General features: G+C 38.0%; 1 protein-coding gene across 3 annotated transcripts in view; it reads left to right on the top strand.

Moving 5' to 3' along the window:
* The window catches only part of KIAA2026 (KIAA2026 ortholog), an 88,640-nt gene extending 76,258 nt beyond the window's left edge, over window positions 1–12,382 (top strand). For 2 of the 3 annotated variants that reach the window (XM_030568029.1, XM_030568031.1), the window contains 5 exons: window positions 1,922–1,964; window positions 4,903–4,952; window positions 5,364–5,479; window positions 7,008–7,195; window positions 8,061–12,382. In XM_030568029.1, the coding sequence (XP_030423889.1) occupies window positions 1,922–1,964; window positions 4,903–4,952; window positions 5,364–5,479; window positions 7,008–7,195; window positions 8,061–11,716 (4,053 nt within the window). In that variant the 3' untranslated portion in view covers window positions 11,717–12,382. The remainder of the gene's footprint in view (window positions 1–1,921; window positions 1,965–4,902; window positions 4,953–5,363; window positions 5,480–7,007; window positions 7,196–8,060) is intronic. The other variant, XM_030568030.1, reaches the window with a different exon arrangement.
* The last annotated feature ends 825 nt before the right edge of the window (window positions 12,383–13,207 follow it).

The following is a 13,207-nucleotide window of genomic DNA, read 5'->3' as shown; positions in this document are numbered from 1 at the left end:
TTCTCCTTCCACCACCGCCCTTTTTGAACAATATTGCATGGTTTTATAAGATTCCTAATATTCTTTATTTTATGTCCTGTAGGATATAAAATACGAATTTTTAAAAATCTTATAAAACTGCATAATATTGTGGTTGTGTGTGTGTGTTTATTTAAAAAATAAAAGTTTAGTCCTTACCCCCTGTATACATATCCTGGCTCCAGTCTGCTTTGGGGTTCCATGATGAGTATGTCATTATCAGACTAGAGTATGCTGGGGCATCACGGAGAGCGGAGTCAGCATTCCATGGCTGCTCTGGATGTCGGAAACCTAATTTTTAAAAAAAAAAGGTAAGTTTTAAGTTCAGAATTTGTTGACTGTCTCTCTAACCTTAGTCATGTGGGAACATTCAGCACATAATTCTAAATGATCTTTTCCTTTTGTTAAATTTAGTTATAAGTCACCAATAAAGAGCATATTTTACACCTTTCTTTATATAAATTTTTGATTATTTGTTCAAAAGTTCAAATATCATAACTTATTGCTACCATAACAAAAATACTAATTTTTTGCCACTGCCTATGAATAGGAGTCGCACTGGGGAGAAAAGCAGTGGTATTGGTACTCTCTGACAGCTCTGCCCCCAGTTTAAAGCTCTGCCTACAACCCCAAAGTTGCTGGATATTTCTGTTTAAATGATCAGTAGAGAAGAGAAATAGTCAAGAATGTTGATTGTAAAGTGTTATAATCATATTCCACAGTAAGCTCAAGGAAACAAATTGTAAGAGGTCCCATTTCTCTTAAGAACAAATGTTGGAGCTCTGCTCAAAAACTGTTTGGGGGAAAGGATCCTTACCCCTCCACTACAGTGGCTTAATGTGGAGCATATCCACTTCTACTAATACAGGATTTGATAATGTTGAAACCCATATACATATCTCCCTCACTGAGGGAAGGAGTTGTGCATGGAATCATAAAGTGACAGATTTATTTGTCACTTCATGAAACCGCTTCTGTAGAGTTTCCTGAGCAGCCAAACCCTCTTTGTTTGTGCAGTAGAATCATAATTGTTCCACTGCATTTGGCCCTTTCTGGGCCCAGGGAAGAAAAGCAGCATTTGGTTATAACAGCCATTTTTCATTCCATTTGTCTGTAGATTCGGCACTGAATCTAGTCACATTTAGAACATTGTCCTTGAGACAATAGGGACTAGAAATAATTATTTTTAAATGAAGGCTTAATTTCTGTTGAAACTAGTGGGTCACCAAGGAATTGCTGATATAAGCATAATACCATGAGCTGACCCAATCTGATCACTGCCTTTAACTGTGAATTAGTTTTCTCTGTAATAAAGAATACAAGGTTATATGTTCGAACATAGATGTGAAATAGAGTCCTGGTTATTTTGCACTTGTGTAGGAAGTAAAATCCTGGGTTTTTAATGTACGTCAGAAAACATGTTTTCTATTTTCATTGTTTTTGACTAGTTTTATGTATGAAATATGCTAGCAGATCATTTATTCCACAAAGGGTCTTCTCGCAAATTGTACTCTCTGTCCTGAAAGCTACATTGAACTGCACTGATGATAAAAAAAAAAAAACCTGGCAGTAAAACAAATGACCTTGCACCTTTTTTTCTTACCGACTGTGCGCTTTGAACATATGTGAGGAAGGAGTACTCGGAACATTCTGTTCTACTCATCATTATGCTTTAATATCAGTGGGTTTATCTCCAACAGCTATACTCCAGGATCCTGAGAAAAATGAACAGTTGGGATTCAAGAAGATAATTAGATTTCAAATAAGCCATGACATTTTGTATCAGTCACTCAGAAGTGATTGGGAAAACAAACAGAATGTGGAGTTGTCCAGAGATTTTAATCTGGATGACATGAATTTTCTTAAGAAATTGAATTTACAATTTCCCATATTTCTTTTTAAGTTAGAGGAATGTGACCTCTACACATCTGATGTTCCCTCCTCAGGTAATTTTAATCTAATAAAAGCTCATAGTCCATTCTTACACTAAAGCCTATGCTTGTGCCAATTTGGTCAGCACATTATACAACTTTTTACTTTAAAGTTATTCAGTGGCCCAGTCCACCTAATATAAATTCTGCTTTCCCTGCCCAAATCAGAATATCAGTCATCTCTAGAGGTAAAGAGTCTCAGAAAAACAGTAAATGGTGGACTGTTTTCAAACTAGCTAGCAACCTGAGTGATCATGCTGTGGACTGGGGGAAGTCTCCTGGGAATGGGTGGAAAGGAATCCTTTTAACAAGCCATGGAGACTACTGCAGAGTCTTGAAGGGCTGTAACTTCAGGCCCTAATCCAACTCTTCTTGAGCCACCGGTCCCAAAATCCTATGCATTCTAGGGTACAGAAGCAGATTTCTGCAGCAAACTAAGGGTGCAGATCAAATGTGGAGATAAGTTTTCACCAACTCCTCTCCCTGTTTTTGCAGCAGAACCATGCCGTCTTTCCCTGTCTCAATATCATCTATGGCAAGACCGAATCTAGGATTTGGCCCATTGAGTCCAGTTCATTCCTCTAGTACACTGAACTTATTCGGGTGGCAGAAGTATGAGGACAGAGTCTGGATGTCCAGACTCGTTTTTATGACTGTCTCAGTAATTAAGCTCTTGTGGTGCATGTATATATGTCCTGCTTTGTAAAGTGCCATGTAAATTTATAGTGTTTATATTACTAATTTTTTTTTAATACTCACAATTGATGCCCACTTAAATAGCTAGTAAGAAAAACAATGTACTATACATGCACGTTACTCTGTTCTTCATGGAGGATTATACAAACTAAGAGTCCGTTTGGAAAAGAGAACCATTTATGAGTTATCTGAGTGGAAAAATTAAGGCTGTCAATTAATCTCAGTTAACTTGCCATTAACTCAAAAATTAATCACGATTAATTGCAGTTTTAATCGCACTGTTAAACGATAGAATACCAGTTGAAATTTATTAAATATTTTGGATGTTTTTCTACATTTTCATATATATTGTATTCTGTGTTGTAATTGAAAGTAAAGTGTATATTTTTTATTATAAATATTTGCACTGTAAAAATGATAAAAGAAATAGTATGTTTCAGTCCATCTTATACAAGTACTGTAGTGCAATCGCTTTGTTGTGAAAGTGCAGCTTACAAATGAAGATTTTTTTTTGTTACATAACTGCACTCAAAAACAGAACAACGTAAAACTTCAAATCCTACAAGTCCACTCAGTCCTACTACTTGTTTAGCCAATTACTAAGAGAAACAAGTTTGTTTACATTTATGGGAGATAATGCTGCCTGCTTCTTATTTACAATGTCACCTGAAAGTGAGAACAGTTATTTGCATGGCACTTTTGTAGCTGGCATTGCAAGGTATGTACATGCCAGATATGCTAAACATTCGTATGCCCCTTCATGCTTCGGCCACCATTCCAGAGGACATGCTTCCATGATGACACTCTTTAAAAAAAAGTATGTGTTAATTAAATTTGTGACTGAACTCCTTGGGGAAGAACTGTATGCTCCCTGCTCTGTTTTACCCGCATTCTGCCATATATTTCATGTTATAGCAGTCTCGGATGATGACCCAGCACAGGTGGTTCATTTTAAGAACACCTTCACTGCAGGTTTGACAAAATGCAAAGAAGGTACCAATCTGAGATTTCTAAAGATAGCTACAGCACTCGATGCAAGGTTTAAGAATCTGAAGTGCCTTCCAAAGTCCGAGAGGGACAAGGTGTGGCGCATGCTTTCAGAACACTCCGATGCTGAAATTCCAGAACCCAAACCACCAAAAAAGAAAATCAACCTTCTGTTGTTGGCATCTGACTTAGATAATGAAAATGAACATGCGTCAGTCCGCACTGCTCTCGATTGTTATCGAGCAGAACCCATCATCAACGTGGACGCATGTCCCCTGGAATGGTGGTTGAAGCATGAAGGGACATACGAATCTTTGGCACGTCTGGCATTTAAATATTTTGCGACGCAGTCTACAACAGTGCTGTGTGAATGCCTGTTCTCACTTTCAGGTGACATTGTAAACAAGAAGTGGACAGCATTATTTCTTGAACATGTAAGTAAACTTGTTTGTCTGAGCGATTGGCTGAACAAGAAGTGGGACTGAGTGGACTCTGCAGGCTCTAAAATTTTACATTGTTTTATTTTTGAATGCAGTTTTTTGTTTTACGTGATTCTACATTTGTAAGTTCAACTTTCATGATAAAGAGAATGCACTATAGTATTTGTATTAGGTGAAGTGAAAAATAGTATTTCTTTTGTTTTTTACAGTGCAAATACTTGTAATAAAAAATAAATATAAAGTGAGTATTGTACATTTTGTCGTCTATATTGTAGCTGAAATCAGTGTATTTGAAAATGTAGAAAACTTCCAAAAATATTTAAATAAATGGTATGCTATTGTTTAATAGTGAGATTAATTGTGATTAATGTTTTTAATTGCACGATTAATCACGATTAATGTTTTTAATTGCTTGACAGCCCTAGAAAAAAATCTGTTACAAAAAGAAAGTGCTCCTCCTCCTATTTTCTGACAACTCAGATATAGCCCAGTATAGAACTTTCCCAAGAAACTCATCTTTCGATAAAATACAATTGTAAGACACGTTAGCCCCAAAAGTAATTTTCTGGGAAGTTTATAATCTGAAAAATTATAAAATATCTTTTCTTTTTGTAAAGTGTCTGTATAAATCGTATAATTCATAAAATATGTACCTTTAATTAAAAATAGTGTTTAGTTTGCTGTAATACAATTTTAGGCCCTAATCTTGTAAACATTTACACATGAAACTTTACACATTTGAGTAGTCCCTTTTGAGCTCAATAGGACTACCTCACATGTTTAAAGTTACTCATGGAAGTAAAGTTAAGCAAATGTCTAAACGATTGCAGGATTGGACCTTAGTCCCAGTGTTCAGCATCCTGAAAAAGTAAACATTTCGGTAAGAGACCTTTATTTATGAGGATTTTGTTCTGGGTTTGTTTTCAATAAAAGTATTCTTAATAAGATTAGTGTTTGCTTTACTAAAGCTAAGACTGGACTGCATTGATAAAGTCAAATGTAATATATATTTAGTTTTGTATTTTCTTTTTTATACACCTCTACCCCGATATAACGCTACCCGATATAACGCGAATTCAAATATAACACGGTAAAGCAGTGCTCCAGGGGGATCAAAAGCAAGTTCGATATACACGGTTTCACCTATAACGCGGTAAGATTTTTTGGCTCCCAAGGGCAGCGTTATATTGGGGTAGAGGTGTATGTTGCAAGGAAGTACACTAACACTGTTGTCAGACTACTGTTATTAGATGCAGCTATAATGAAATAATAAATGTTTTTATGTTTGTAGGGAAGATGGTACCATCGGAAACAAGCAGTAAAGGAATTGCACTGTACATTGGTACGACTGCTAAATGAATTGTTACCATGGGAACCAAAACTAATGAAGGCATTTCAGAGAAACAGGTAAATGAGTACTCTCTGGAACAGTGTCAAAGAAATGAACAAAACACAAGTTACATTTTTTTAAAGTAATAATTGATGCTAAAATCCTGGTGACAACAGTCCTTCAAGGCTATGTGTGAGGTATAGACAGTATTTTAGTTTAAAGTGCTAGCACTCCTGCATAACATAAAAACATCTAACAACTCCATAGATAAGATTGAGCAGAGCTTTTTGTCTAACAACTGATTTTTCAAAATGCCCTAAAATCCCCATGCATACTCAGATTGTTTTTAGAATTACTGTGCCAAGCCAATGCCCAGAGTAGAGTTAATTATGGAAATTTGGATTCCTTTGGTCCCATGGGTCCTGAGATGCAACACCTTTAACTGAATACAATTTTCCTGTTCTTACAAATTTTTTTTCACCCACTTGTGACTCAGACTTTGGCACTGATTTGCACGAAACTGAGATTACCTGATTGGACTGACCAACTGGTGTCAAATTTGACCTCAACTACAGACCAGCACCAAGCTCCACATCAGGGAAGCTGTATTTGAAATGTTTTTAATAGGTCTTTCTAGCTCTGTAAATTACACTTGACCACTTTACCTGTTCTAGACAAATCTCCAAAGACTTGCCAGTTGTTAACACCTTGTACTAAGGATTCCCTCTCAGTCATCTTCAGTTACCAATGTTTTATCTTTCTGGTTCACTTTGATACATTCCAACAAACTGTAGAACTTCTCAGAGCAGAAGTGCAGAACAGAGGACAAAGAGTGCCTGGTAGTGTGTGAATGCTAGGACAGATGTGGAATTCTGATGGGCATTGAGAATATGTAAAATTGTATTAAAATAGGGTGAAGCACTCTTATGGTCCCATCTTCTTGACATACCTAGTGGAGTATCAGGCACTGTAATGTAAATAGTAACTGTTCTAGCAGCCCTGAGACTTGAGACATTTTAAAAATTCTTTCAGGCATTCTTAGATTTTTAGAGCCAAGAGGAAACATTATGATCATCTAATTGGATCTAGTATATAATACAGACCAAAAGCAGAGATCCCTGATTTCTCTAGCTGGAGCTGTACCTCAACTCAGATGTCAAGGTGAGTTCAGGGAACTTGCTGCAACTGATTCCTGAACCAATACAGCTGCACCTAAAACAGTGAGGGTCTCTGAGAGAGTATGAAGAGGAATGATGGCATAGAATAGTGTTGGATACAACACAAAAAGTGACAGATACTGTTAGCAATAGGTCAGATTTGATTTGGTCCCAGTACCTATTGCCAACTCCAGGGGGACAGAATTTTGGTTGTGGAAAGAGGGGAGACGTTACCTTAGCTCTGTATTTCCTGATTTTCAGAGGGTTAAGTTTAATCACTGTGGTCAGTTTGGAAGGGCACAAGCCTGTGCTAGGGAATCTTAACTATGTTAATTAAGTTTTTGGGCAGTAAGTATAGGTACAAGTAATGAACAGTTAAGTATTTTCTTAATAAAATATTTAAAATAGGTTGCAGAAGTTAGTCGTCATGTCTGACATTCTGTTCAAGGTCTCGACTGAAGAAGGACTATGATGATTTTAGAAGACAACCAGACCATGATAAATTTACCAGAGAACTATGGAGTAATGAAGAAGCTGAAGTTGATAATGGAAAAGAATCTTTCAGTGCAGTAACCAGTAAATCTTTAGAAGCTGCAGAGCATCTAGAGATCCTGCAAAAAGATCACTCAGAGTTTGGTAAGCACTTTGCTGGGATTTAGTGACCATGCGGGCGTGCAGCAAGGCCTACCGTTTTCCTGTATTTGGTGTTGTGATTTTTTGTTTGTTGTAGCTGTGTATTACATGTTATTTTTACTATAGTGAATTACATTGGTCTAGATTCCCTCCTTCAAAGCATAGCTGAGAGAAAGAGTGGGCAAGGGTGGCTTTGTGCTACCTTTGTGCCCTCTGCATTCTCTCCTATGGTGAGTGCTGAAATAGTACCCAATGTGAATTAGAGCTTAGAACTGACAGCATCTGCTACAGGGCTGTCTATGGATAGTTTGACACCGCAAATTCCTGTTGCCCTCAGTGTACCCTCCTACTCCTGATCAATCCCTAGCATTTTCCCTGTGCTCTTTTAATAGTTGGGATGAATTGGGATGAAAGGCAATGAAGCCATAACTATCTGTTGGTTTTATATAAAAACTTCTGGATTTCTTCTTTTAATTCCTGAATTTGCTTTAAATTAAAGCATTGTAACATCAAATCCTGGAAACTATGCTGTCACTTAGAATGCAAAGGTTGTAGTTTGATGCATTCATAAATACAAATTTGGGACTTAATGATTTTTTAAATGAAATTCTATGCCTGCTCAATAGGATTTTAAATGTAAATTGGTTGGAGCCTAAATTATGGTTTTTTTTTAATTATGTTGAAGCATGTAGATTATGAGATGATTAGTACTGTCATCCCATCAGAAGCTATTCTTGACACGACAGCATGCTTATAACCTACTGTATTGCTTTTAGCTAAAGACTAATAAACTATCATATAGCTGTGTCAGTTGCAAACATTTAACTTGTGATATATTTACAATTACTTGTTTTAATTCTTTCTGCAGATGAAATGAAACTGGAAATGGAGTTTCCTGCAGGAAGGAGCAGGCTACTGAAGAAAGAATTGACTTCTAAAGAAATACAGAAGACAGTGCCTAAATCTATTAAACGTCAGTCCAAGCAAAATAGTTACCTGGATGATAGCACAAAAGACCTTTCACCAAGGAAGAAAGCTAAATTAAGCACAAATGAGGCTATGGTCCAGAGTGCAGAAAGTGAGATGCACACTAACAGTTGTTTGAGTGAATTGAAACAAAGCAGGCTATCGCCTTTAGAATCATTTACCTTGACTGATTCTGCAACGTCAGTATCAAGCTTTCTGAAAGAGACCAAACCCATCCAGGCTTTGCTTGCTAAGAATATTGGGAACAAAGTGACCTTAACAAATCAGCTGACAACCCCTATGGGTATGGACATATTTGCTTCTGAAAAGGCAGTTATGTCATCTATGGAGTCATCCCCACTAAAGCCAGCATTGCCCTGCAAGACCAATTCAAATAGTCCTTTACAAATGGTATACAAAATGCCAAGTGGCCATTGTGTACCAATAGATGTCCACAACAGCTCAGTGAAGATTCAAATGCAGCCTGTGATTGACCCTAAAACAAGAGAAAAAGTCATGCAGCAAGTTCTTATTTTACCCCAAAATTTTCTCATACAACACAAAGAAGGAAAAGCAGTGGCAAAGCTGCACTGTACATCTTTTCCACAGGCAGCACATGTTAATGATTCTTTAGCACCTGTTCTTGTAAATCCAACTGTAAATGCTACCACTCAACTGTCTTCTACAGTTTTTAACAAGAGTGTTACACATTTGTCACAAGTGACTAGTCCAGTGAACAGACCACAATCTTTGTCCTCTGTAACTGCAGCAAGTAACTTACAAGCACCAGCAGTTAAAATGAGCCAAAGTGAAGCTGGCAAAACGAAGACTTCAGTTTCACCTGCCACATTCTCTGTACCTTTACCTTCATCCACTGTTTCCACATTAGGTCAGCCTTTGGCATCAGCAACAACATTAAGTGGATCTGCAAATACTACTTGTTCCATTCACAATGTAGCACCACAGCAGACTAGTGACTCCTGTGAAGCTAAACAGGAGCTTAAAACAGTGTGTATAAGAGAATCGCAGTCCATTCTTGTCACAACACGAGGGGGGAACACTGGAATTGTTAAAGTACAGACAAACCCAGACCAGATTTCACCTAATAATTTATCTTCAAATTCAGTTTTCACTTATGCACCTCAGCTTCAGGCATTTTTGGTTCCAAAATCCACTATGTTGTCAACCTCTACTTTTTCATCTATGGTGACAGCCGCATCTAGTCTCCCACTGTTTGGTCAGTCTTTTGTTTCTGGGTTTGCCCCCTCAACATCATCATCTGTTACCATTCCAGCCATTCCTGCAGGCTTAAACCAGATAATAGGGAAAAATCTCAAATTTCCATTAGGGCAGCTTCCCACTAGTGGCAGTTTCGATCAAGTAATAGAGAAAACTCAGCAGGTATCATCTTCTACTTTCTTGTCCTCCATTTCATCAACTAGCACTTTGGTGCCAGCAACTCCAAATAGTACTGTTAATGTAATTAGCATTTCTTCAGGAAATATTGAACAAAGTAGCACAGTCATTACCCAGATTCCTTCAGTACAGCAACAGGTTAATATTAAAACCAAAAAATGTCCTGTTACACAACCTGAGACAGCTACAGCAACAAATGGAGATGTGATCCGTGGTACTCCGATTCAAAAACTTATGTTGGTCACAAATCCACCTATTATTTCTCCTTGTGGAGCTACAGGAGTAAATATATTACCTGCTCCAACATCCACTGGTGTTAGTGCCCCAAAATTAGTTTTCATTAATGCTCCAATTCCCAGTAGCTCATCAAACACCAGTCTAGTGGCAGAATCATTAAAACAGACCCAGCCTTCCTCCGTAGGCAAAACATATGTTAACACCCCAGAACAACCTCAGTTACTTCTAATTCCATCTACCGTGGGAGCACCAGTAAAAGTAAGTTCATCACCTACTGTGTCTCAAGTAAAAGATGTTAAAATTGGACTAAACATAGGTCAAGCCATTGTAAATACCACAGGCAATGCACAGCATGTTCCACCAATTAACATATTGAAGTCTGCAGCCCTCAAAGGAACAGATGACACAAACAGCAAGGGTTTTATTTTGCCTTTGTCAACAAGTGGTAGTTTCGTTCCAGGATGTTCAGGTTTAGTGAGTCAAAGTATTACATCTGTTAATGAATCTATAGGTGTTGCAACAAAAGCGGCAAAAGCTTTTACAGTAACAACAGCAAATGCATGTTTAGATTCTGTTTCAGTGACACCAAGTGGGACTTCTGTTGGCACGCGACCCACTGCTTTGGTTAGTGGAAATGACACTTCTTCAAGAATAAGGCCAGTTTTAACTAATCGACTGTGTACGTCAAATATTGGAAATACTATGGCCATATCGACTGTGAAAACAGGACATCTTGCTTCATCTGTTCTTATTTCAACTACACAACCAAGAGTATCTTCTCAAAGTGTATCATCTGCTTTACAGTTTCCAGTTACCTTGCCTGGACCTGTGACAGCCTCAACTAAAGTCATTCAAACCGTTCCTCGCTTGACAGCCGTTCCAGCTGCTGCACAATGTCTGTCCCTTCCAAAAGGACAGCCCCCCACACTGGTACAATTTCAGTCACCAGGAATTTCAGCTGCAGTGCCAACTAATGCAAACTTTCACAAACCTCAAAATGTAATGCCATCTGCTTCACCAAATACAGGTAAAATAATTAGTTTTTCCAACTTTGCTTCTCTCCCATGCCAGCAGATACCTCCTAGTTTAGCAAAACCAGCTCACACTTGCTCTTGTGCTCCAGGTTCCTCTGTCTTTCAGACTGCTGCTGCTTCACCGATTGTAACTAGTCAGGCAATGGGTCAGTTGAATGAAACTTGTATTCCACAGAAAATAGTTATTAACACCTCTACGCCTTTGGCACCTGGAACTCATATCATGATTAATGGCACTCGATTTATTGTTCCACCGCAAGGCCTTGGAGCAGGCACCCATATTCTTCTCATCTCTGCTAATCCAAAACATGGGCCTCCTTTATTTCTTAACAATGGCCAAGGGGCTCGAGGTGTACCATTTGTTAATCATATTCCCCAGAACATCACACTAGCACCAAGTAACTCATTAAGTTGGCAGACGTCAAAACATCCTCTGAAAAGCTCTACAAAAATTGTGAACTCTCTTGGGACAGCAAACACTCTGCCCATCGTACATGCAACACCACAGATAGTAAACACTGCTGCTAAATCGTGCGTTCCACCCTCTACAACAGTACTGTCTGTGTCTTCAGTGATAAAACCTCCAGTTAATGTTTTGGCTAAAACTTCTTTGGTTCCTGCCATAAATGCTGATAACTTTCAGTTACCAAGTAGCGCTTCAGTATTTCACTTAGATACATCTATCAAGAAATTGTTGGTCAGCCCAGAAGGAGCCATTTTGAATGCTATAAATACTCCAGCATCAAAGGTGGCTTCTTCTCTGTCTTCATCCCTGTCACCAGTTGCAGTGTCCAAAAGCATAAATGCTACTAGTGTCTTCCCTACTTTTCAGTCATCTGGTCTAGGTAAATCTGACAAAGCCGCTTCCTGAATTTGGAGTAATCGAGCCAATTTCACATGTTTGGGGCATTCTTTGGACTTTGGAAATCATTGTAACTGTTGAACATTTCTTACACTGTTTGAAACATACTTTAAATAGTTAATTTCTTTAAACTACTTTGTATTAGATTGCAGCTGTTTTCAGTTTCCTTGTGGGAGTTGTAAGAGGCTCTGTTTCATTTTCCTCTAAGCTAAGCTTTCAAAGGGTTATTTAATAAAATGGTCAAAATGACCAACTTGTTAATATACATAGCAACGTGTAAAATTTGATTTTAGTTTAAAGGAATCTAGCATTTTGCACATTTACATTGACATGTTTCATTTAATGATTTGAACCATTAGGCGGCATGTTTATAACAGTATGTGTCTTTTTTAAATTTTTGTCAAATCTTATTTTCGTTTGATTTGTTTCTGTAAAAAAGATATTTATGCATTGTAAAAATCCAGTCCATGGTGTAAAATTGTACATATTCCTGATCCTTAACAATCTGTACTAAACTATATGTACACAGAACTATGCTGTCTTATTTATGTTTTGTTTACATAATGTATAGTTTTTTAAGTATTTTAGTAATTTTGGACCAGTGTACTGTTAAGCAACAATGCAGAAGAATCTGCGTGTAATAAATCAAGTTGCTGTACTGCTTTGTTTTGACAATATTTTCAGACTGTATCTGTTGCATCGTGGGAGAAGAATTTATACATGCACCTCTTTCCAGTGTGCAGGCATTAATACAGAAAAATCTTACAGTGGCCAGAGGGGGGACGGCCTGCCGATGGCCGCGTGGCCAGAGGGGGGCCGGCCCGCCGATGGCCTGTTTCATAAAATTGTTGTGGGAAATGAAGGGGGGAAGGTAGCTCTCCCTTTTCTGTCTGTCTTGTCTCTCAACTGGATAGGCAGAGAAGGCAGCAGTGATGGTGTATGAAGGTTAGGTCCAGGTTTGAAAAATCATCCGTGTATTAGCTAGAAACTAGTCATTTGGAACCCCATATAGGTAAGTAAATCGGGAACTTCTAACAAGACGCAATGAGGTTTTTTTCATTTTATTTTTTTAATAAGATTTATCCATTTTTAAGAACACAATTGTATATTTGTGTCTGAAGAGGTTTGTGCACACGTTTTTTAGTTAGCTGGTTTTTAGTTAGCGGGAGGGAAAGAGCTTGAGGGTACCCTATGGGAAGATATTCCCAGTTGTGCCTTCTGGGCTCTCACAGGGATTCTGCACTTGAGTGGTGGCAGCATTTACCTATCCAAAGTCAAACTGCCAGAGTGGGAAATCAGCCTTGACATGGTTGCAGAGCAGTGGGATCATTTTGAACCAGAAGCACAGAGATCAGGATTTTAAAAGGACACATTTTTCCTTTTGGCAGCCTGCAAAGCCAGGGCATCCAAGAGGCAGTTTATTTGTTTGTTTGTTTATTTTTAGAGTTTTTTTCAGAAGAATTCAGTATTGTTCCTGGTTAGTAACTGACTGACTTATTC

The sequence above is a fragment of the Gopherus evgoodei genome, chromosome 6 (assembly GCF_007399415.2).
Source record: "Gopherus evgoodei ecotype Sinaloan lineage chromosome 6, rGopEvg1_v1.p, whole genome shotgun sequence".
Lineage (NCBI taxonomy): Eukaryota > Metazoa > Chordata > Testudines > Testudinidae > Gopherus > Gopherus evgoodei.
Note: the sequence above shows the minus strand (reverse complement) of the source record. Positions and strands in the feature narration are given on the sequence as shown.